The following is a 26036-nucleotide window of genomic DNA, read 5'->3' on the forward strand; positions in this document are numbered from 1 at the left end:
GCTGGGACACGTGACAAGCCCAGGGCCCCAAGTGGAGAGGATCAGCTCAGGAGGGTCTCCCTGGAAAAGCCTCTCCTGCAAAGGGGCGATGCGGACAAACTCCCCTGGACGGGCCTCAGCCTGTGTGGGCTTTTTCTGAACAGTTACATCTTGAGTGCATGTGCCCTCCTATGGGTGTGGAGTCGAGACTTATGCTTCTCTGAGCGGTCCAAATAATCCAAGTGGGATACTTTTGTTCAAAGGGGTCCCAGGCTGGTATCTAACAGAAGCAAATGCACTCAGCAGGAATGCACCCACTGTCCAGGCTGTGAAGAATCCCATAAATTGTTTTCCAAGGAGCATTATGTCAAAATAACATTACACACAAGAAGAAAGGGCTTTGTGAACAAGAGTCAGCCAAAACAGCAGTCAGATCAGACCCAGACAGACGTTGGGATATAGATGAGAATATTTAATGTGCATAAAGAAACCACTGCTGGAATAAAAAGTGTGGGTAAATAACACAGGTGTACCCCAAACCCTAGTCAGCTTTGAAAGAGAAGCAGGTGGAACTTGTATAAATGAATGCTTTAATAACTGGATTAATATTGAATGGGAGGGTCTAATAGTACATTAGATACAGATTATAAATAATTTAGTGAACCAGAAGATAGATTTGAAGAAGTGATCCAGAGTGAAACACAGACACAGATGGAACACAGGAAGGCGATGTCTTGATACATAAGACTAGAGAGAGAAGGTCTAATATCCACCAGGTTAGAATTCTGAAAGAGATAGTGAGAATGTGGGTGTCTATGACTTTCTAGTTGAAAGACTACTATTTTCTGATTCAGGAATCCCAGTGAATGTTAAGGAAGATAAATAAAAATATATCCACATCATAGAGAGACTGCAGAACACCAAAGGCAAAAGAAAGATTTTAGGGGCAACCAGAGAGAAAAGACTACCTATAAAATAACAGCAAGTGGGCTGTCAGCTTACATCTTGTCAACAGTAGAAAACCCCCAAAAAATAGAAGAACATCTTTAAAGAACAAAGAAAAAAATAAGTGTTAATCCACTTTATGCACCCAGCAAAACTGTCTTTCAGGAATGAGCCCGAACAAACATATTTTCAGACAAAAATAGAGAGCATATCACCAAGAAACCTTTACTAAAAGAACTTCAAAATGCAATTTGAAGGATGAAATTCAGAAAACAGGAACATGATCCCAGAAGTAAAGTCACCCAGTGAGGAAGGAATGAACCTTTGTTCAATAAGCCATAGACCAGTGGTTCTCAATGGGGGGCCACATTGGCCCAGCAGGGGGCATTTGGCGATGTATGTGGACATCTTTGGTTGTCATAATGGGAGGGTGGGGTGGGAGGGTGTTACTGACATCGGTGAGTAAAGGCCGGACATGTTGCTGAAATACTCATGTCCAGAGCAGCCCCTGACAACCAATGTCGGGGTGCTGGGGTTGAGACCTCAACTGTAGACGAAATTGGGTCTCCAGGGTGATGAGGACTAACTGGAGATGTACCTAATGTTCTGTGCCCTATGGGGGTGGGTGTGTCTTTACTGAAGTTTGAGTTTAGAATTCTATCTTTAAACAAACAGGAAATGCCATTAAATACAACTTTTACAAGTTTTTGGAAAAATAATATTACTGGGGCCAGCTCAGGTTTAGGCCAAATCACAAAGTAGGTGACCATCTTCAGGGACTCCTGCCGTTGTCCTGGTCACAGATATCCCTGAGCCCCGATCGGCCATGGGTGGCTGCTCCTGCCCTCCTGTAATGAAGCTCTCACCACGTCCCACACGCGTCCCTCCTGCTTGGCTCTCCATAGCCTTTGCTCACGAGGCAGCTCAGAAATAACTAGTAACATCAACTCAACCAGACGGGTGCTTTCCTCACACGGTGACATGCGACACTCATTTATACTTCCTTCGTCCAGCTTTAAAGACGGTTTTTTACTTATATTTTACTTTCAAATTTCAGATGCGTTTTGAAAAGGTAACTCAGTATTTTTGTTTTAGGAGGCTTGGAGCAAGTAACACACATAATTAGTTTCAAGCAAGCCTTGGCTCAGACTGTTAAGATGTCGGGAGCTCAAGCTCTGCTGCTGGTCACACGCTTGCACTGGTGACAGTTATGTTCTGGGGACACCGGGCCCTTAGCCAGCGGACAGGCTGTCACGGTGGATCTTGGTTCCCTCGGCTGCAGTGCAGGGAGGGAGTCCACAGGCGGCCGGGGTGATGACAGGCCCTTGTCACGTGGAGCACAGCTGCCCTGGGCACCTTCGCCTCGACCCGCATGCAGTTCAGCCATGTTGTCACACATGCAGAAATGTCAGGGGTGGGAAGATTGGAAAAGAAAGAATTCTGACAAGGCCACTGCCTTTCCCTGGGCTTGTGAGGAGCAGAGGACTCGGGTGGCCCGAGGGATAAACTGTGCTCCAACATCAGTCTCAGCTCAGGTCGCCTCCCGCTGGTAGCAAAGTTCCCCTCTGGCTCTGCGTGCCCTCCAAGAAGCCAAGGAAATAGCTCATCTTGCTCCGTGGTGACAGTGAGGGAAAGCCGACACAATTCAATGGTCAGCTCTCGGGGACCATGCTGCCTGTGTGTGTGAGTGCCAGCCAAGCTGGGTCCCTTCTTGTGAGTGAGCCCTGCAATGTCTGCTCCAGCCGAGCTTAAACCCCATGGAAGGGGCTTCATTAATTGCAGCAACCGCTGGCAGTGTCCCGCGTAGTTTCAGGGTGCTTGGGGAGATGCTAGGAATCAAGAAGGACGAGACCAGAGCCAGCCCCCCACCCCCCGCCCACCCCCCTCTCCCCGGGCCCCCCGGGCCCAGCACTGGCCCAGTGATCAGCAGCCAAGGCTCTCTGAGGGAGCACCAACCAGCCAGCCAGGCTCTGGCCTCAGATGGCTCCCAGATGGGCGTCCACGTAGCCCCGTCACAGCTGGGGAGTGAGCCCTTTCCTGGAGCCGGGCCAGCTTTGGGCAAAGGACACTGACATGTGCCTGTGGCCATCGTCCTTCCACCTGCTCAGGGTGAGCGTCACGACGGCCATCTCACGAGGGACACCACGTGGGAGCAGTGGGTTCTATTTCCTTCTGGGGTGTGTGTGTGGTGTGTGTGTACGGCGTGTGTGCGTGCATTTGTGTGTGTGTGTGCTGTGTGTGTGTGTGTGTGCTGTGTGTGTGCTGTGTGTGTGTGCTGTGTGTGTGTGTGCTGTGTGTGTGCTGTGTGTGAGTGTGTGTGCTGTGTGTGTGTATGAGTGTGTGTATGAGTGTGTGTGAGTGTGTGTGTGTATGAGTGTGTGTATGAGTGTGTGTGAGTGTGTGCTGTGTGTGTATGAGTGTGTGTGCTGTGTGTGTGAGTGTGTGTGTGTGTGTGAGTGTGTGTGTCTGTGTCCGGAAGGGTGTGCCCATCACTTGCAGTGTCCTCAGTGACCTCCCCATCTGCCACAGTCCCCACCGCTCCCTGGTACTGCACCCAGCACAAGGCCTTGTTTCCTTGGTGATTCCTGAAAGAATTTCAGTGTGTGATTCCCAGGAGAACCAGAGCCCACACTGCCCCTCACACTGTCTTTCAAAAGCCTCCTCTTTGGAAGCCGTTTAACCTTAATCACTTATGTATGAAGGGAGAAGCCAGCTCTGCCCTTCCTCCCCGCCCCTGTGGGCCTCTGCTCTCTATCCTGCTCTGTTGGCTGCGGACCAGGGTGTGGAGGTCAGGGTTGGCCCACGTGGGCTCGCATCGCCTCCCGTGCAAAACTCAGGGTGCGGGTGGTGTCTTTGTCAGCTCAGACTGCCGTAATACCGGAGACCCGCGGCTCAGACAACAGGAATTTACCTCTCACAGTCTGGAGGCTGGAAGTCCAAGATCAAGCTGCTGAGGGCGCTTGTCCTTACACGGTGGAGAGAAAGCAGGGTGAGCTCCTGCCTCTTCTCTTCTTCTCAGGTCACTGATCCCGTCATGTCCTCACCTGACGCAGGATCTCCCAGGGGCCCCACCGGCAAATACTGTCACCCTGGGCGTTAGGGCTGGGACACATGCATGTTGGGGACACACAAACATTCAGTTGATAGCAGGGTCCAACCTGACTGTGCTTCCAGAATGCTGACCAGGTCTGATCTGCAGGCAGAAGGATCTTCCTCATTCTCGTCTTAGCTACTCGGCTGTTTGTCACCCGAGGAACTCGCCCTGCAGACACTGCCAGCGTTTGCTCCCTCGTGAGGGAGCTCCTGTGTGATCTACACTGATCTGAGGGAATTACACTAGTGGATTTGAAGGATGCTTCCATGGAGGGTCTTGCCTCCAGCTCAGCTGTGAAGAAGGAGAACTTATTCTTTGGTGCCGAGAAGAGAGACGTGCTGGGCTGGCTACTCAGGCCGCTGCACTGTTCACCTGTTGTGCGGTAGGCAGACTCGTTTTCTGCCTGAGACTGAAAGCCGACAGCTTCTGGGGACAGTTCTTAATTAAGTCCCTTTCTGTGCAAATCCCTTCTCTGACAGAGGATGGAAAGACAGAGAACAGCAACAACCAAAGAATCTTTCTGCAGGGCACAGGAAGCAGAAACGTCCTGTACGTTGGCCAGCAGCTCGTGTTGGAGGCAGGAGGGTGGCTGTGGATGAAGTTCCCGTCACTTAGAGCTGCTCTGTGTCATGAGGAGAGGATGGAGGGGCACACGGGTCTGGACTCTCCGCGCGGGCCCTGGGGACAGCGGCTGGTGACACAGCACCTGGAGCCTGGAAGACGCAGGCTGTTGGGCAGGGGCCTCCGTGATGGGCCTGACCCTCGGCACCTGTGGCTTTCCAGCCTGGAGACACAGCTCGGGGTGGCGTGGGCTAGTTTGATAAGACAGTTTCAGGTCAGAGCCGGAAGCAGGATTGGGAAAAATTTAGTTTGAGGTGACTGTTGAAAAGGGAGCCTTGACCTGCATGGCATCTTCCAGACTTCTTGCAGGAGTCAGGAGGGGCTGGCGAAATCAGGAAGGACGGCCCAGGACGTCCTTGTGAAGGCAGTATGTGAGTGGTCCGGTGGCCGGACCAGACTCTGAGTTCAGGCCGGTGCCTGACTTGCTGTGACATTCCTGGCAGTTCACCAGACCTGTGGGTAGGTTTTCACTCCAGAGAAAGCAGAATTACAGGACACCACTCCTGCTTTTTCCTCCAGTTCCAAAATAACACAGTTCCTTCCGGGTTATCAGAAGCTACTAAGACCCCGTGGTTTAAAAAGAAGGGGACTTGGTGGTTTCCTTCTAGGTGAGTCCTGCTAAGTAAGGGTAACCCTGGGCACTTTCAGAAAGACGGACTCAGCAACTGGAAAGGCCACTTTCGCCATCTGGTGACGAAACTGGGACACTGGTTTTGGGAGGCTGCTTGTCATCCAGGGCCACTCAAAGACTGCTCTTGGGAAGGCTGTTTGCAGTTTGTGCCTCTGGTGACTTGTTTCTTGATTTGAGGTCGTGGAAATAATCACATAATGGGGTAAAATGTGTAAACAAAACTCGGATGTGCAAACTCTGGGACCACGTTCTTTCACTTTAGAACAGTTCTGGTAGCTGTGGAATTGCCCACACCAGATGATGGTGGAAAGCGTTTGTTCTTGTCAGTTTAAAGTTTCAAGGTCCCTCTGGCAAATCTCAGTCTTTTGAAGTCTTAGGAGTCTCATCACTTTGGGGTAAGTACTAAGCAGGTCAGGAGTTCTCCCAAGACGTCTGCCTCCTTCCTGTATTCCTCCCAAGATGGTGCCGGGAAGAACGCACGTAGCCTCACAGCACTGGGAAAGGCACCTTGTCCCCGTGACATCTCCTGCTTCTTGCCTTGTCCCCTGTGGTAGAGCCAGGTCTCCTGTGCTGAGCTGCGGCCGGTCTCGTGGCCGTGGGGACATTGTGCTGCCTTGGGGGGCTGCCGTTGTATACTTCTTGGCAGCCCTGGTGTTAGGGCCCCTGCTCTCTGCAGCTGCCCGGCCCAGCCTCTCAGGACACTGGTCTTGGAGCCATACGGGCCTAGGGATCCCCACTGGGCTCTCTGCCCAGGAGGGACCTGTCCGTGAGGCCCCTGCTTGTCTCGACGGCCGTCCCTTCCTTACGTGCGCCAGTGCTCCCCACTAACGTGACAACATTCTAGTTTGATCTCTTCCCCGTTGTCCCAAACACAAGTGACCATTGGGCCTTCAGAATTGTTAACATGTGTGCAGGCCAGTTGGCATCTGCCACTTCCCACCATCCTGCTAGTTCCTCTTCGTGCTCATATCTCCGCTCCCACCCTGACTGAGCACGGGTCATGTCTCCGTGTCTCTCCTGGAGAATACAGGACTCTGCAAAGTGGTGAGCCCCTGGGGTTGGTCAGTGGAGGGTGGAGGGGCTGCTGGTGGGACCCAGAGAAGCCGTCCCAGGTGTCAGTCCCATGACCTCCGTGTGCGTCCTCCCCGGGCTGCAAGCTGGATGTGTGCGTGCCTCGTGTCTCCCATGTTTGGATTTGAAAAGAAGTTTGACTGAGTGAGTAAGGGAGCACGAGTCCTCAGCTACTCAATATAAACTTTAGCTATTTAAAGCAGATCCTGACTCACAGGGTCGAACGGTAGGAAAATACAGAATAAGCAGAGCGTGGTGTGACCCTGTCCCCTGAGGTCAGGGCTGGGTGGCTTCAGAACCTTGAAATTCAGCTTCTGGTCTCAGGCTGGGGCTTTAGCTGCTCAGTGTCCACACATCCCTTCATTCACCGTCAGGTCCCTCCTGTGACGTCAGGTCCCTCCTGTGACGTCACCGCGTGGGTGTTTGTGTCATCCTCGTGTCTGTATCTTCTCTTCCCTTCGTGGGCTAAATGTGTAACCGTAACCTCTCTCACTAGAAAGGTTTCACTCTCTTCCTTTTCCTTACATGTGGCATCGAATCCTTGCGTGGCTCTTTATGAGGTGTTCAGTGACCCTTCCAGAAACAGATTTTATGTTTTATGTTTTTCATAATGTGCTGTGTAAGTTGATTTTAGCTGTTGCATCTTTGCAACCATGTCTTTCTCAACTCGGTCAGTGTTTACCCAGTGTTTAGCCCGTCCAGCATCTCCCACTGGCTCGGTCACTGTAACAGCCTTAGATGTGGTAGACACATGGCTTTGGCACTTGTGAGTCTGGCTGGCCTCACACCTGCAGACGGGGCCTGGGAACTCAGTGACAAAGACCCTGTGCTCCAGCCCAGAGCTCCCAGAAGAATTCAAGGGCTCCTGGGACTTAAAGAGTTGAGAAGGCTTGGGAGAGAGGAAGGAAGAGGGACAGCCCAGATTTCAGTGTTTCTCTTTGTTTTCATGTCCATCTTATTTTAGTCATTGCAGAATCCAACAGCGGGGTTTAGAAAAGTAAGTGGAGCATCTCTGCTGATGGAAGAAAAAGAGAAATGGCGAGAAAAGTTTATTTGATGTTGAATAGTTTAATTGAGAAAGGTCCGTGCTGAGGTCCACTAGCTCATACTTCTCTTTCTTTTCTGTGCTTAAACTAATCTCATCTATGAGAACATTATAGTTACTTGGCAGGTTGCTCTGGGTGGTCTTGCCTCCCATGTGCCTGTTCCTAGGGAAGCATCTGCACTCAGCCTGGAATTGCTCTGTGGCCACGGGGAGCAACGCATTTGGCAGCAATGGGGTTTCATGGCACCCACTCCAGCTGTCACACTAAATCGTTCCAGATTGGAAATTTAATGGCGGTCGCAACAGGATTCAAGGGATTTCTTACCCAGGCCAGTGGCCTTTTCTGGCAGCAGAAGGCAGGAAGTTGTGTTTAAGGTTGGGTGGAGAAAAACCGGCTGGCTTTCCCAAGTCACTGGTGGGCAGGCGAGGCAGGAGGAAGTGTCTGACGGGGGCAGAGACTCGGGACAGAGTCAAGAGCAGGATTCAGACCTCGATCATGTGACTTGTGTCCCAGGAACCCCTTAGTATTAGGTGGGGAGGTCTGACTTAGAACAAGCGGCCTGAGTCCTGACTCCCAGCCATATTGGCTGTGGTCTGGTGCCTGAGAAACATGCCTTCAAACACAAGTTTGCTTCATGGAATAACAAGCCATTCGGTGGAGACCTCAGGTTTTATTTTCTGCATGGTGTAGACAGTGCAAGCATTGAGAATGTCATGTGCGTCCTTTACCTGACAAGTGCTGGTGTCATTGTGTCGTACACAAAAGTCATCCGGGGCTTCCCAGCCCAGGAATCTCAGCTTGACATTGTCTACCCATGTCCACTGTCTCTTAAAGCCTATATTCCCATGTCACAGCTTCTGCTGCTTATTGCTGGGTCCCCATATGCTCTTTCTGCTTTGTCCCGAGTCAGCCCAGATGAAAAGTCATTTCCCTGGTGGTTGTCAGGGCCGGAATGACCCACATGATGGCCCACGCAAATTCCTGTGGGGGACGCTGCTGGCGGGGCACGGCCTCCGCAGGAACTGCCGTCACACTTGACTGCAGTGATCCCAGACTTAGAACTGAGGCCCGTGGCTGGAAAGCACAGTGAGGCAGGTGAAGCGCAGTGCGTGGAAGGAGCCGGTCACACGGGGTGGTGCAAGGGGACACCCACGAGGCCTGGGAAGGAGACCCCGTGCACTGTGGGGCCTGGAGCCCCCTCTGAAGGGCCTGCTCCGGGCAGGTTGCCGGACACCTGAGTCTGTTTCCTCATCAGGAAGTGTAGTCGGCATGTTTTTGTGTTGCGGTGAGAGTTAGAAGGGGTCACGTTCAGACAGCTCCTGGCTGGCGCCTGGCTCTGAGAAGTGTCTCCTTCCCTCACCCCTTCCTAACTCAAAGGTCAGGGGTGTGCCGGGTGAGGTCGGGTGGCCCTTGGCAGGGCTATGAAAAAGCGATTCCCCTGCGTGAGGAGGGGTTGGGCCAGAATTCAATACGACATCCTATTGCTTAGTACTTAAGCAGTAGTCTTCCTCCAGGTAGCTCAGCATGGGGATGGCGGTAACACAGCTGCTGCGCGAGCCCCTGACAGGGGAGGAGAGCCCTGCGGCCCAGCCCTGCTGCCGCCCCCGCGGGACCCACCCAAGCCCGGGACCACTGTGTCCACGCTTTGAAAATCCCTGGGCGGGATCATTTTGTGTTTGTTTACATTCCTAAGACACTTAGATGTCTTCACAGAATGTTCGGGGAAGGAAAACGTGAATTTGAAAGACGAGGTCGGCAGCATGCACCCCCTGACCGTGGGCTTCTGTTCCAGGTGTCTCCATGCGAGAGGTGCCGCTGTGAGGCCAATGGGGAGGTGCTGTGCACAGTGTCCGCGTGTCCCCAGACGGAGTGTGTGGACCCGGTGTACGAGCCCGACCAGTGCTGCCCCATCTGCAAGAACGGTATGTGACGTGCCAAAGGCGGGCGGGCGCCAACTCCCGCCCCACGGTCCACGCACGGGTTCGTCTCTTACTTCCCGGTCCACGAAAGACGCACAGAGGTGTGAGCGTGCACACGTCTCTCCACACAAAGTCACGTGCATGCTCTGCAACCTCGAGGCCCCCGGGGACAGTTGGGAGTGGCTCTGTAGTAAGGCAGGTGCTCTCTCGTTGGTGTCAGCCCCGTGTTTACAGACGTGAGGTTCTTCGCGGAGACATCCAATTTCCACAATTGAGGAGAGTCACTTATTTTAATTTAACTTTGTTTGTTCTTGCAAAGCAGTTCCCCTTTCCAAGACAAATCAAACATGCCGGTTAGGCCCATTTACTTTTCATTACTCAGTGAATTAAAACTTGACACATAATTGAATATTTTTCATAAGCAAATTAGGCAGGAAGAGAAGCTCCTCTTATATCCAGTGAGAGCCCGGGGTAGATCAAAAGCCTTGTCTGCTGTGTGAATTAGAAATGGCATGGCGTTCTTGATCATAATTTATAAAGGCAGAGTGTTTCTTCCTCCCGAGCAGTGAGAATTACCTCTTACCTGAAGTACTGAGTGTGACTCTGGGCCTCCACTCTAAGAGGATGTTTGACAAGAGTGCGTTCCCAAGGAGAATGGTCTTGACATTATGGCTCCAGAGGACAGTTTGATAAAGCGGTTGAGTGTAACTTCAAAGAGAGCTGACATTGGAGACATGACCAAGTCTTCAAGTGTACGAACGTCTTCCCTCGCCAGAGGGATGGGCCAGTCCCTGCGTGGCCGTGGCTGCTAGGCCTGTGGTAGGATTCATGGCAGAAGCCACAGATTGGCTCACAAAGATGAGAACAATTCCATGGCCTGAGCATTTCAGAGACGGAACGGGCGAACCTGTGAGGTCGTCAGCTCGCCAGCGGCAGCGTTGCTGGACCGAGCTTGGCCGCCGTGTGATGTGGCCTGCATTATTGGCAGGTGGTTACATAGGGCTGCTATTAGTGTCGGAGACAATTCTGGGAGTCTGCAGTCATGCCAGCCAGACGGTGTGGGCCGGGACGTAGCACAGATACTTTTCACTAGATACACGCAGGTACCCAGATTCACCAGCAAATTGGAAAACCCTTGAAACAAATAAATAGAGGAAGAAGTTTCCAGGGAAGAAGGAGAGCTCTGAAAGAAGAAAGTCACTGTGTTAGGGGTGTAAACACCCGGTGAAATAATTGCGGAGAAGTGCTTTGTGCAGTCGTCTGAACGTCAGTGGATGGCATCAAAAGATGTCCTAGTGGGACTTGATATGGAGTAGGCCGTTCTTCCGAGTGTATTAATTATGACAAATGGAGACCATGAGCTGTGAGTCCCTGAAAATGATCAGGGCTTTGAGCATGGACTAGCTTTGAGAAATAAAGCCCAACACTAGCTGCGGGGTGGAGGGAATCAGCAAGGTTCACTTTGCTAGGGTTAGTTAGGACTGACAAGAGGGCAGAGTCTTGAGGTTTGGAAGGAGAAGCCGGTGGACAGGCTGGTGGCGCTTTGCTGGGGCGTGGACTTTCAGCCTGGTGAGGCGAACAGGTGTTGCCTGTGGTCTCTTGGGGGATGACGGTGGCTGATGTCCAGATGCAGAGCCCTGACCTCCCGCTGAGTCTCAGGGAATGTCGTGATGGCTTACATGCAGCCTGCTCAGGTATCTGGCACCTCCAGGGTCCCAGAGACTGCATGCTTGTCTCGTCTTTTAGGGTAGGAAACAAAGGTGGGGCTTTAGACATTCAGGTCATCTTCGTTTGGATGTTTATAAAAGATGGGGAATCAAGGTTTCAGTCCCTGAGGATTTTTTCAATCCCCAAAAATATGAAAGTTTCAAACCTGCAGAAAACTTGCAATGATTTTGAACAGTTGCGTACCCTTCACTGTATTTACATGTTATTAACATTTTGCCATGTTTGCTTTATCTCTTTTGAGCTCTGTCTTTCTCCTGCTCTCTCCCCATCTCTGTGGATAACCCAGCACCATCTTTTTACTTATTTGTTCTTTCCCACAATACACACAGGATATACCTTCTATTTATACCACCACCAGCATGAAACCTACTGAGTAAAGTTCAGTATTTCTTTGCATTTATTTTTGCCCTTTGGATATATCCCGCTTAGAACACAGAGTCAGAGAGTTATATTTAGAAATTATTTAAATTCTTGATAAAAATTATTCTTTATCATGTGTGAGTATGTTAACATTTTATAAGGATTTAAAGTCATTCTATTTATACTCAATTTTTGTCATTAAGGTATAATTTTATTTTTTAATAGCAAAGAATGTTCGAAAGTAAAATCCATATAAAGAAGGTCTACTCTGAAATTCACAGGATGTTTAATATGGCAGCGATAGTGTTTGGAGAGAGAAGGTGGTTGTTGCTACGGTGGCAAACTTCCAGATGCTCTCCCATTGCCTCTCTACTTTGAGAGACAGCGTGGGATGAAGTGAAGCAGGATTATTTTGGGTAGCATATTAGAGATTCTTAGGAGGATGAATATGTTTTTTAAAAAACTAGGTTAAAGAAGGATTACAGATTACAAAAGGATTTGTATTCAAATGTTTGATCCAATTATATCAAAACATCAACGACTTATTTTCAGGACTATAACTAGAATAAACTTCAATGTGTCTAATCACAGTTGTACTATTAAGCTTTGTTGTAACATAGTCAACAGATATAATTTGGCATTCAGCTGTCTCTAGTTGTCGGGTTTTCTGACCTTGAAAGGGCACATGGTGTTTGGAATTCTTAGTAAAGTATTTGCTTGAAAGATGAAAACAGTTTCTATCAGAAATGAATGTTCTGTACAAATGACTGAGATTAGTGAATAATTTATGGCAGTCCATCCATGCCACTCGCACAGAAAAAAATAATGTTTTTATAAAAACAAAAATTACATGTCTGATAGATCACAGTTTACAGGACATCGAAAATGGTACCTTCGGTGAAATTAAATGCTCGGATAGACTTAGCTTGGATGGACTATGAAGGCTTTACCTGGGGATCTCAGTAAACTGGACTTCACCCTCCCACTCTCATGTCTTGACCTGCAGCGTTAAATAGCTCTTTCTCCTGACAGAAGGAGAATTGCAGCTCAGTTGCAAGCTGCCAAAGTCATTTGCATCAAAGGAGTGAAAATTTGAAACCAAGAATGCGTGGACTATAAATAAACGATCACAAATCAAACGTAACTTAATCTATTCATTTTATTGACTTGTAGAACTCAATCTCCTGAGGATTCTCTTTTGATAATGGCTGTTAGTGTGGCACTGTTTTTGTTTTTCCCCAGTGATCCAAACAGTGAGTGTTATATTGACTTGCAAGATTTCAGGTTTTCTGTGGTGACAGGTGCACTTCAGGGGTGAGGTCCACGGCACCCCTGAATTCCAGTCCCTTCATCCTGCACGTGTGCACGCATCCTACATGATGCACGCATCTTACGTGGCACACATCTTATGTGACACTCATCTTACGTGACACGCATCTTACGTGATATATGCAGACGAAGAGAATTGCTGAAGTGAGACATTGCTGTTGAAATACGAGGGCCTCGCTAGGATCAGCTCCTGTTCTCTAAGGGGACACACCATGCCCACGGGGTACGATGTTACCAAGAGCACACAGGCACTAGGGACAGGCGTTGTATATCTCCCTCAAGCATCAGTGTTGCTTAACAGTAATTTGCAGCTTTATTTCCACAAGGAAATAAATATGGCTGTTTTTGGAGGAGACGAAAACTTAGGAAAATGTGAAGATAAATACTGAGACTTCAAATTATTAAAAACAATTTCATGGAAAATATGTGAAAAGCACTAAGAATTAGACATACTTTGTTGTTGTTTTTTTCCTGTTTATTTCAGACAATAGGATAACATCGTAATTAAATCACATGTAATGAGTTGGACAGAACTGAATGGGCTGTGTGTGTTTGTGTGTGTGTGAGAGAGAGAGAGCGAGAGAGAGAGAGATTCATATCAAGATCCTTCTTACAAGGAAAAGCCGACTCCCCTATGGCCTCACTATTGACTCTTTACAAAATTAAGAACCTCTGTTCATCAAACACTATTTAGCTGGAGAAAAACTGCCCACATATTTGAAAAAATATATGCAGTACTCATATCTGCAAAAACATCTGGCAAATGGTAAATAATTCCAACACATCAAAACAAAATGAAGAGATGAAAAGAGAGAGGAAAAATATGATGGGGAGTCCCGACTCTCTGAACCTCAGTGTCCTTCTCCCGGTTCTGCTGTCAGAGGGACACATGTTAGGTTCTGGGTGGCCACCACTTACCACCATGTCCGGAACACTGCAGTTCTGGGACTGCGCCTGTTCTTGGTACAAAGACATGAGAGGAAAAGCAATGAGTTTCCTGTTCTAATGAAATTACATTGTGATCAATTCAGATGCATATTTTAATTCTTAGAATAATCACTAAGAAAGTCAAAGGGGACATAACATACAAATCACACCGTACTCTGGTGCAAGACCTGTGGAGACACCGTAATTAAACTTGCTCTCTTCCTGAACATTGGGTTCCCTGTAGGTTTTTGGAGAGGAGTGTGTGTGTGTGTGTGTGTGTGTGTGTGTGTGTGTGTGCATATGCACATCTGTATTGCTTTTATAAGACATTGAGACACTCATTATTGATTTCACTGCAGATGCCAAGATGTGCCCGCCCTTAATGAGCTCATAGACTAGAGGGGACGTGGCCCTGTAAATGACTGTGTCTGCGGCTTTACTTGAACTATGATGAAAGTGGTGAGGGAGGTGTTGACAACCCTGAGCAATACTGCAGGACACATCATGGTGTGTATAGCCTTTATTTGTTTTTGAATGATTTCATTAGGATAAATGCCCGGGAGTGAGATGGTTAGGTCACAGGCTCGGAACATTTTCATGGTTCTGATACACATCACCATGTTGTGTGACAAAAGCTTCCCCACATTTATAAAGCCTCTGGTTTTATGATAAACCTGTTAACCTTTCAATAATTTATGGAAAGTGGTGCTCATCATTTCAATATTAAGCCCCTACACTTCAAAATATTTCAATGGCATTTTTTTCTACAAGGTATTATACTGGTCTACCTTCTTAACAGAGTCACTTTGAGCACAACTGAAATGGTTCTTGATGTCTGAAAGTCACTGGAGTGAAAATCAGCTGTTGGACTGTGCTGTATGTAATACAATGAGGTCTTCAGAGTAAGAGTTTGATCAAGCCACTTGATTTCTCTGTATCCTTTTTGTGCCTGTAAAATAGACACATTAACATGGCTACATGTGTGGACGTTTTGTGACAATTAAGTAACATGATGGATTTAGAGCTACATTAACTTAGTCCACAGATAGCGGATGGCCCTTCGCTGATGCCACAGGAGATAAAATGCACAGGAGACTCTCCAGAAACATGGAGGAGGTGAGGGGAAGGTCGAGGAGCATTGTGAGGGGAGGAGGGGTGCAGGCGGGGTTGTGGATGGAGAGGGAGAGGAGCAGTGTGCTCCTGGGCTGGGCCCGTGCAGGGCTGGAGGCACCCTGCTTGTGGCTGGAATAGTTCCCCAAGCCTGGAACTGGAAGGACAGCTGAGGAAGCGCCTGGATGAGCTCATGGAGGACCTATATGCCATGGTGTGTGTCAGATTAAATCCTGAGGCAATGAGGCACAGAGAAGGGGCTTCGGGATGGAAGTAGCACAGTTCTGCTCGAACTCTATGGTCACTCTGGTTGTAGGGCTCAGAGCCCTCGGGAGAGCAGGTTGTGGACTCAAATGGAAGACATGGCTTTTAGATGCCCTTTGTTCAACATCTTGAGCTGTCAAGTTAGACTACATTCCTTGAAGTAGTGAGAGACACCCTGGCTTTGGAGCTTGGCAGCAGTGACTTTCCAGGGGGATCCCTATCACCTCCTTCAGTTTTTCCTCTTCAGTTTCCTCACCCGCAGATGAGACCATGTTGTATAGGAGCTTGTACGCTCACCGCACGATGAGCCACGTCACGCCTGCTGCTGGGTGGGGACTCAGGACGGCTTTGGCCAATGAAGCTGTACTTCAACGTGTGCTAAAATGTGACGCCCACCACCAGATTCTTTCAAGGATGCCCTGAATTTGTACCATGAACACCATAGCGGACCGAAGCAGCAGACCAGGTTCCGCTTCCAGTTGTATTTGTTCTCTGGACAATCATCCATCCATCCATCCATCCATCCATCCATCCATCCATCCTCCTTTGCCATCACCCATCCGTTCAGAGCCTCTTGGTCAGTAAAGCAGTGGTCTCAAATCTCTCCAGCTGGTGTCCTCAGGCATGGAAAACAGTTGCCACAATATGCAATAAAGCGATTCATCCCAAGACGGGCAGGCATCCCCACCACGTCAACAGAGTGAGCATTGGTGCCATTACCCGAGGCGACGTGAATTGCGTCCAGACTGCTGAGGTGGGATGCACTCGGGAGAAATGAGCTGTCAGCATAGATGGTGTGAAGGCAGACAGCGCCCGCACAGCTCACCCAGTCTGTCTCCATCCCCGGAGAATAGCTGGTGAATATGCTTAGCGTGGACTTCCTCGCTGCTGATCAGAAGATGTCTGCACTTATGGGAACAGCAAACCCCACACCTTGTATTTGTCTTTCAGGATGATAAACTTCAGGTATAAAACAGCCCTTGCCCCAGGAGGCATCTCTACACTGCCAGTTCTGAAAATTGCGTCTCATCTTTTTTACAACGAACGCATTCGCCGAGGAGCGGTTCCCATTGGGCAACGCTGACAGCTGTGCGTTGAACCTGCCATTAATCACACATTCGCTGAGTGTCTATTGAAGGCCCATCACCCGTCACTGAGTAAAGCATTGTGACACGGGAGAAAAAAATCCCCGATTCTTTAATTAGGAGCACTCAGATTTTCAGATGAAAGAATTGTAAGCCTCTGGAAAGAATGTCTATTTTAACCTGTGTTAGAGCCTGATTCTCGTAACATTGGGTAAAAATGCTAGCAGTAGTTTGAACAACTCTGTAGTCACATGAGGAGCCGCCCACAGCAGGCACAAAGGTACATGCTGGCGCCTCTCACCTCAGGAGGGTGAGGCTGACATGTGGACACTGAAAGGACATGGGATGCCTTCAAAGCTGGCTTTTCTTCTGACGCTTAGAGCCATTGCTCAGCGTTCAGAGGCTGGGGAGCAAGATTCAGAGGCAAACACTTTCCAAATGGGCCAGATGAGGGGCCCATCAGTGCTAACAGTCTATTACGCTTTGACTCGAACACATAAATATCTCTGACAGCGTTACTCAGCAACCCATTTTGGGTGCGCAGAAAGAACAACGTTCTCTTCTCGTGTTAATTCACACATTTTCTTGTTTTTCTCCATCTTAGTTATATCAGCAAGTCATTCTGTAAATGAACAAGATAAGCATTTTAGCCAAGACAAACAGTTATTCTGTGAAGACCCACAGAGAGAAGAAAGGTCCATATCACCTTCCCTCGTGGATGGGGAGACACATAAGCTCCGGAAGGGCTGCTGGCTGTGCTTGCGCCGCTGCTGTCTCCTCCTGTGCCACAAAGGGAGTCACTGGCCACAGCTGGGGCTCACTTTCCTCATCTGTGATAGGAAATAGGTAAAATGGGAGAGAATGCATATGAACTTGCCTTTAAAAATTCATATATCATATACAATTTAAAGGAGGGGGAGGGTCTTAACAAATCGAGTACCTGTGATTAATACTTACAACAGCGTCTCACATTTCCCCCTAAAAACCCGAAATTCACATGTCTTCTAGTAATTAGATACTCGAATCCCTCTCCCCTGCCCCTGGAAACGCACGGCACAGTCCCAGAGCCCCTGCCTGTCCCCCGTGCCCTCTGCCCCCCCAGGCCAGCCTCCCGTGTAGGATCTACCGAGCCACAGACACATCCCTTCACCTGCTCTTCCTCAGTGGCTCACTTCACCTGGTGCACATTACAACCCCCCGTAACAAACAAAACTACCCGTTCCAGAGCCAGTGCCAGCATCCATCTCCTGCTTTGCACGTGCTCCCACTTTCCTGTTCACAGGACACACCCCTGCTGAGGACTTCCGCCCTGAGGACCCGTTCCTGTTTTCCCCCCCGGTGTCCTCAAGGCTGGGGATGGAACTTACTCATTTCATACACCATTCTCCCCTGCCATGCCCACACGTGGGGACCACTGTGCAGACTAAAATGTAAAATAAAATATTTATGTATTTCCAAGATCTGATCCCTTTTAAATAAAGGAAGCAGAGAGACCAAGCTTCCTGTCCTTTCTTTGAGAGAGAGAGACCATACCAAGCTCCCTGGAAGGAAATGTTTCTTTTCAGCTCTTGTAAATACCTTACTGACCCTCTCCCCATGGCTTCCATGGGCCCTGACCCGTTTGAGTGCCAGAAACATCTCACATGCTACTGCTTCCAACCCCAGGCTCCAGGAAACGATTATCACCGGGGCAGCTTGGCGTTCATTATCTGAAATCCAGCGTGAGAATAATGAAGGCACTCAGACTCTCCCGCCGGGCCCCAGGAGTAATGAAAAGCCTGAAGGAAGGGCTCATTCATTAAGATTTTATAAGCAGGGGAGAATAAAAGGATATGGGTCTTCAAGAAATCAATTTCATCCAGTCTATTCTTACTTTAGAGGAATTTTGTAGGGAATGTAAATTTTTTGAAAAATATAATTAAAATGAAATCCAATGCCTGCAAATGGGTCTTTCACCTCCTTATGAAATGTTCCACTAGTGACATTTTGTTCACAAATTCAAATGGAACTGACAAGAATTTGATTTTTGTCTAGTGTTCTGAAGGAGCGTAAATATGTGTAAATGCATATGCCGGGGATACAAAGGAAAGCTCATCTCACTGGAGTTGGCTCTTCCATCGTTTAAGCCTACGGTGCCTTTGCGGTTCCCAACTAAACCGGCAGAAAGGGATCATTGGAAATGACTGAAAAGATGAAAATTGACAGGCATACCCCAAAGGAACAGCGAGGCTGGGAAGTCGGCAGGATAGGAACCCTGAAAAGGTCGTGGGTGTGCACAGGGCTGAGCCCTCCTGCTGCCTGGAGCTGAGCTCAATGGTGGCCCTTCCAGAAGGGGAGTCAAAACAATGCTTTTCTGTTTGGCAACTAATCATTTCATTAGCAGTGAACTAAAAAAAAAAAAATGCAATTAGGAAGAAAGTGAACATTTAGCCAACCTTTAGTATTGATTTTTCTGTTTCACAAGGCGACTGCTGATGAACTTGTAATTTGCACAGACTTTTCTAGTCATTGATGAGAGAGGGGTGCAGTGAATTCGCTGAAAGATACAAATAAACTAGAAAACATAAATCTGCTTAAAAAGTATTGGCTTCTAGTTCAAAAGTTAGCAGTAATTTTAAGAAGATTTTCTAAAGACAATGATTTAACACATGTGGCAGTAGAAGACTTACTTACCTGTCATTCCCTGAACAGGTTTTCTCATTGAGAGCTACTTCCTCCTAATTAACTTCTCTCACTTTCTTTTTAATTTTTTTTTATTTATTTATTACACTTATTGGGGTGACATTGGTTGGTAAAATTGTGTAGGTTTCAAGTGTACATTTCTACAATACATCATCTATATATTCTATTGTGTCATTTTCAATTGCAGGTTTTTTATATTTGTACAGAAAATAAGACAACAGTCATTAATATGTTGGCTTCAAAAGCAGAAGAAAAATGTAGTGAAAAAATTAAATAACACCAGTTTTTATATCAGTTTCTCCTATGTTTCAGAGAGGAAATCAATTCAGTTATTTTGAACAACAAACTCAGGTTGTTTGTTTGTTTGTTTGTTTGTTTTAAATTCAATTCCTGGAATCAAAGTAAAGTTTTAGAAATTAATCATCAAAGGTAGAACATCTATTGCTATAGCTAATTATTTCTTTAGATGCATTTTTCTTTTAAAGTTCAATGTTAAAAGTAAAATTATTTTTTGACTGCTAGTGTGAATACATTTTTGGGAGCAAAGCACCCTTACAAAATCACAATCTTACTAACTTAAGGAACCAGGAGTAGAAATGCCTTTGAAGTTGATTGTGACAACTATATTATTCATAATTCTGTCCAAACAAACTGTGGTATCCTAGAATAGATATCAAAGCTGTAATTGTCAAAAACTTAAAAATGTTCTCTAAACATGTCTTTTTGTGAATTAAAAAAAAAAATTGCAGCTTGGCAGTAGTGCCTCTTTCTGCACCTGGATTTTCTGTAGAAATGTTTGACCCTTGGAAGAAGTGCTTTGGGGTCAACCTATGTTCCTAACAAGGTTTTTTGACTTATCTTTTGTAAATGGATTCTCTATATTTTGGCTGCCTACTTCAAAATCAATCAGAAACATTTAATCACAGTATTCAACAAATAGGGGGGAAAAACCCCAACTCTTCAGATTTTGAAGTTTTAGAAAGTTATCATTATTGAAAGAAAACCTTCAAACCAGAAAGCTCTGAGATGTCTCTGGAGAGACTGAGCAAATTACATGACTGGACCTTCTCATGTTTAAGATTTAATTCCCAAATTTTATTATTGTGTTTTGGAATATATCAGATTTGGTGTAGAATGTTTTGATTGAGCTTATATGTTTAAATTGGATCTCTAGGAATTCTCTACTGAAATGATAAAGTGGAGAAGGCCTGTGATTTTTCCAACATCTGAATTCAGTGAACACTCAAAAAATCATAAATGGTGAACTTTGTCTTAAATGTGTTAAGGAAAGTTACTCTACAGTGCTATGAAGAGGGTACCTATGGAGATATTTGGCATATCCATGAAAACAGTGATAAGAAACAGCAATGTCTTCCATGCAACAGATGTTCTTGAGTTCACCAGGTACCTCAGCATCTGGAGAGATAATTTCTCAATTAAAAATATACTCTTCCAAGGAGTCAATTTAATGTACCAACAATCAAATTTATAAGCCTAAAATGTCACTTGGAAAAAAATTCCAGGTAACTTTATGGAAACATTTAAAATAAGACTTGAAAAACAAAATCTCTCAAAAATGAGATTATGTAGTTAAGAAACTGAGAGTTTATGAACAGTACCAAAAATATTTATTCCTGGTATAGGGAGAAAACATTTCCTTGACCCTCTTAGTGTTCCTGGATGGGCACAGTCTTTCTGGTCATCTGAGCCATGCACTCCAGATGTGTGCCTTGTGTGGGTTGTGTATGCCCACCTTGTAGTTGAGCCTTGGTTGCTGTTTATACACCAGTGGGAGGGATTGGCCCTTGTGCCCATTGGTTGTGAGTACTGGCCATGACTACAGTGGAGGAGCTGTGGTACAGGGGCTGACCCTACAGAGCAGGATCTGCCTCAGCAGGACTCTGGTGCCTGCCCAGTCTGCCCCATGGGTGTGGAGGTGGCTGAGTGAAACTCCAGCTCCTTTTGAAGCTGGCCACTGGACGTGCCAGCCCCAAGCCCACCTGGAAGGGGACCCGCTGCAGGTCAAGTTCAGCTTTAGCCTGTGTCCAACCTGGGGCTACCTGGCAGGAGCCACAAAGCAAACCACAGATAGGCACCACCAGTGCCATGCTTGGAAGTGCTTCTAGAGGCCAAGCCATGGTCCAGGCCAGCTGCCACTAGTTCCAGACTTAGGGCTGCTCAGCCAGAGGTGAGGGACATGCTCAAGCCAGATGCTGCTTGTTTGGGTTCTGAGAACCTTTGAGAGACCCTAGGAAAGTCTGCAGCATGAGCTAAGGCAGGCGGTTTGTACGAAAAAGGCATGGAAATGCCTTGGCTGTGCCCAAAAATTGGTTGGGGTGTCCTCTCAGGGAATCCCTAGGATGTGACAGATGAAAGATGTTAGACAGTTTGATGGAGACTCAGATATGACATCCACCTGTGTCTGCATACAGGGAGGGGGAGGGCTCAACAAAGAAACAGTGTCCTTCGGTAGCTTCTCTGTCCCGGAGAAAGCTGCCCTTCCATTCCTCGTTCTGAAGTCAGACAACTCAGTTCCACCCATCCCTCACCCCCGTATGTCCCTGTCACCTCTCCACCTGCTGCCCCAGCACTGGAGCTCAGAGCCAGTGATTCCATTGGTGAGTAAATCCAAGTGCAGGCCCTTTAGGAGGAGCGTCTGGGACTCCAGCAGCCCTTCGTCTCACTCAGTCACAATCTCTGCTGGTTTTCACAATGAGAAATTATGGGGACTTTTCTCCCTGGTTCTGGAACTCCCCTGCAGCCAACATATCCCTCCCAATTTTTAATGGTCACACATGGAGGTGGGACCAGCCTGTTCCCTGTCTCTGCCCCTCCTACCAGGCTTCTTCTGCATGTCTGTTGTTGTTGGGTTTCGGTTCTGCTAGATTTCAGATGGTTCTCAGTGATGGCTGTTCTGTGGTTTAGTTGTAATTTTGATGTGGTCGTGAGAGGAAGTGAGCACAGAATTTACCTAGCCACCATCTTGACTGGAACCTGCCTTTTCATTTTCTTAATGGCATCTTTCAAAGAGCAGAAATTTTTAATTTTGGTGATGCCTAATGTATCAATTTTTCTTTAATGGTTTATACTTTTTGTGTCCTCTGACATATTTACCTCATTCAAGGTCACAAAAGTTTATCTTGTATTGCTTCCAGAAGTTTTATTATTTCAAGTCTCAGATTTATTGTCTGTGGTCTATACTTTTTGTAAATGGTGGGAGGTAAGGGGTAATGTTTGATTTTCCCCCTATTGATATCCAGTTGTCCTAGCACTGGCTGAAACAATTATCTTTTCCAAATTGAATTACCTTGACTTTTTCATCAAAAATCAATTTATCATATCTGTTTTGCCTATTTCTGGACCATCTATTCTGTTGCATTGATCTACATGTTTATCCTTATGTCAATGTGAGACAGATTGCTGTAGAATTATTGTAAGCTTTGAAATCAGGTGCTATAAGATTTATGACTTTGTTTTTAAATTGTTTTGGGCTATGCATTGTCATAGAATGCTTAAATCAGGTTTTGATTTCTACAAAAAGCCTGTTTGGATTCTGACTGGGATTGCCTTGAGTTTATAGATCGATACTTGGGAGAATACAGATCGTAACCAGAGTGAGTCTTCCAATCCGTGAACATGACATATCTCTCCATTTATTTCTCTCAATGATGTTTTATAATCTTGATTGTATAGGTCTTGCACAACTTTTTAAAATTCAATTCATAATATTATTATGAATATTATTATTAATGTTATTATTAATATTATTATGAATATTATTATTAATGTTAGGAAAACCTAACATTAAATGGAAATGTTTTTGTTAGATTTCATTTTCCAGTTGTTTGTTGCTTCAACATAGAAAGAATGTGATTTCTGTTTATTAATCTTGTGTCTTTCAACCTTGTTAAACACAAAAAATTTAGAAGATTTTCAGTCATTATTTCTTCAGTTATTTTTGTGCTTTTTTTTTCCCCTGTCTTATTCTTTTTGGACTCCAAAAGTACACATGTGGAAATCTCTTACATTGTCTCACAGGTCTTTGAGGATCTGTTCATTTCCCTTTCTTTTTGTTAATTAGGTAATTTTTATTGTATACCTTTTTTTAAAACATTTTTAAAAAAATATTTTATTGGGGAAGGGGAACAGGACTTTATTGGGGAATAGTGTGTACTTCCAGGCCTTTTTTCCAAGTCAAGCTGTTGTCCCTTCAATCTCAGTTGTGGAGGGTGCCGTTCAGCTTCAAGTTGTTGTCCTTTCAGTCTTAGTTGTGGAGGGCGCAGCTCAGCTCCAGATCCAGTTGCCATTGCTAGTTGCAGGGGCTGCAGCCCACAATCCCTTGCGGGAGTTGAGGAATCGAACTGGCAACTTTGTGGTTGAGAGGACGCGCTCCAACCAACTGAGCCATTCAGGAGCTCAGAGGCAGCTCAGCTCAGCTCAAGGTACCGTGTTCAATCTTAGTTGCAGGGGGCGCTGCCCACCATCCCTTGCGGGACTCAAGGAATTGAACTGGCAACCTTGTGGTTGAGAGCCCACTGGCCCATGTGGGAATCGAACCGACAGCCTTCGGAGTTAGGAGCATGGAGCTCCAACAGCCTGAGCCACCGGCCGGCCCTAAACATTTTTTATTAGTTTCAGGTGCACAAAACAATGTAATAGCTAGAAGTTCACTGATTCTTTCTTCTTCCCTCTCCAATCTACCATTGAGTTCATCTAGTGATTTTTTTTTTCATTTCAGTTATTATACTTTGCAGATCTAAAATTCTACTGAATTCTTTTTATAGTTTTCATCTTCCTGTCTTCATTTCCTATATGTTCACTCATTAAGACTCATTCAGACCATATGTTAAAACTTCTTTATACCTTATTAGCTGCTTGGACATCTTTGTCTTTAGCATCAAACACATAGACCCTCTCAAGTCGGTTTTTATATTGTTGTTGTTTTTCCTTCAGTTTGGGGCAGGCATATTTGTTGTTCTTTTATTTTTATGGCTAATAATTTTTATTTAAAAACTGTCTATTGTAGATGTGATGCTACAGCAACTCTGGATTCTGATATTTCTTTTGAGGCTCGGTGGCTTTCTAGTAGGCACTGGGCTTCCCTGGGCTCCACTGTAAACACGGCCGTCCCCTCTGGAGTGTGGCAGCTTTGCACATTCCTTTGTGCCTTCAGCTGCTTCTTTCTTAGCCTGGACCTCTGAGGGCCTCACTGTTAATTGGCCAGCCATGTACGTGTACAGTTTATGCTAGTATTTAAGCCCAGGCTCTCTGTTTTCTTGCTTCCACGTTTCTCTCCTAAATTTACCCATCCACCTGTGTCCTCTGACACCTCAAGCCAATAAGGCTTCAGTTTTCTCTTGCATGAGCTGCACGTGCGTTGGGAAATGCATGTGGTCAAAAGAGCAGCATATTCACAGATGGTACTTGGTGCACTCTGTCTTGCAAGGGTATTCTTCTGTCTCATTTGCATGCACTTTTTGGCTAGCTCCTCAGACGTCCCGCTGCACATGCATACTCATCGGTCAGCCAGCGGACAGTAGGTTTTGTACTTGGATTTTGTGTCTTATCCTTTCTGTGGCTCTCTCACATCTAGGATTTCCCCCCTAAATTTCCATCTGTCTTGTTACCTCTGCCTGTCCTTGAGGTGGTAAGACTAATTTTTCTGCGACTGGACTAGAAAGAGGGTGTTGGAACCCTCGGGCAAAAAGCTGCAAGCTCCTATCTTACCCTTTTTTTGTCAGTGTCTGTTCAGAGTAAACACTCTCGGCTTTCTTTCTTCCTTTTGGTGGCTTTCCAGTGCCTTCTAATAGTTTCTTATTTGTCTAGTTTACATCATTGTTGTCTATAGGAGGATTTTCAACTGGACCACCTACAACTACCAGAATTCTTCTACTTTTAGTTTTTAGAATGAAGATATGAGAATTCTTTCACAAGCTCAATTCAGTGTTCTCACAAATAAAATATTGTAGCCAAACAAGAAAATAAATTGCTAAACATCTCTGAATATTTTTTAAAATAGATTATGTACCAGGCCATAAATAAATTATTGGTGGATTCACAAAGGTGAAGCTCACAATCAGTGATTCAGTGATTTTTACCTATGAGGCAGCCGGTGTGACCCTAAGTGTAGGATGTACCGATGAACAAGTCAGGGTCTGTGTCTGAAAGAACAAACGTGTGCTTCAGAAAATTCCAGTGGAAAAAAGGAAAATCCTCTCAATTATTTTCAACTAAAGAAGAAATTATACTGAAATTATATACTATTTAGAAATGAATGAAGTATATATTACATGTGAAAACTAGTGATAATTTTTATTATTAATTTTTTATAAACTACAAATCTGGTAGGAAATTTGTATCAGTTACATTTAAAAAGTTTTTAGTAGATTTCTTATGCATCTAGATTGATCTGAGTATGTATATGAAAGTGTGAAAAACATTATCACAAAAGCTGACTTAAGTTATTTGACAGAACCTAGCACCTAATACGTTTACAACATAAGCATACATATGTATTTTTGTCAGCAAGTGCTACATATTATTTTCCTTATAGTAAAGTTAATATTACAATAATTATCTATATTTTCTTAGGTAAAACTTTCTATCTTTAACAAGTCAGGAAAATAGTTTATCTACAATTGTTTTTCTTCATCTTATATACACTGTACATAGTGTACACATCTTATCCTTGTAACCATCCCAGATTTTGATGTAACACTTATTATATTTTCAAATATCTTTGTTATTTCTTGGTGAACTTGGTGTTTCATATTCTGATAACACAAACACAATTAGATATTATAGATTGAATTGTGTTTTTGAGTTAAGGATTGCATTTTTGCATGTTTAGATTTTATGTCGTTTTCAAAACTCTTGGGTTTATACAGTCCATTCTTACACTTTCATACTCATGCAAGTAGAGTGAAGCTTTGTCCATTCTAGAACTTTAGCATATGTAGATTGATTTTGTTACCGTAGAGTGGGCCCTTCTCGGCGTGATGTTCAGGTTCTTGGCGTCTCAAGCAAAGAATTGAACAAGACACAGAAATGAAGTGGTGAAAGAGTAGTTTATTAGAAGAGATAGTACACTTCAAAAACATAGAAGCGGACCCGAGCAGTAGAGAATGGTTCAAGGGCCCAAGGTGGCATTATTAGCAAAAAAAGTACACTCCAAAGAGTTTGGAGCTGGCTGAGCAAAAGAAGAGGCTCAAAAGGCCTTGAATGGCGACGACTTGGAGTTTTTAT

General features: G+C 45.8%; 1 protein-coding gene across 3 annotated transcripts in view; it reads left to right on the forward strand.

Annotated features, from left to right (window-relative positions):
• Window positions 1-26036, forward strand: part of VWC2 (von Willebrand factor C domain containing 2) — a 62226-nt gene that overhangs the window by 9922 nt on the left and 26268 nt on the right. For all 3 annotated transcript variants that reach the window (XM_033088059.1, XM_033088057.1, XM_033088058.1), the window contains exon 3: window positions 9180-9309. In XM_033088059.1, coding sequence (XP_032943950.1) covers window positions 9180-9309 — 130 coding nt within the window. The remainder of the gene's footprint in view (window positions 1-9179; window positions 9310-26036) is intronic.

The sequence above is a fragment of the Rhinolophus ferrumequinum genome, chromosome 20 (genome assembly GCF_004115265.2).
Source record: "Rhinolophus ferrumequinum isolate MPI-CBG mRhiFer1 chromosome 20, mRhiFer1_v1.p, whole genome shotgun sequence".
NCBI lineage: Eukaryota > Metazoa > Chordata > Mammalia > Chiroptera > Rhinolophidae > Rhinolophus > Rhinolophus ferrumequinum.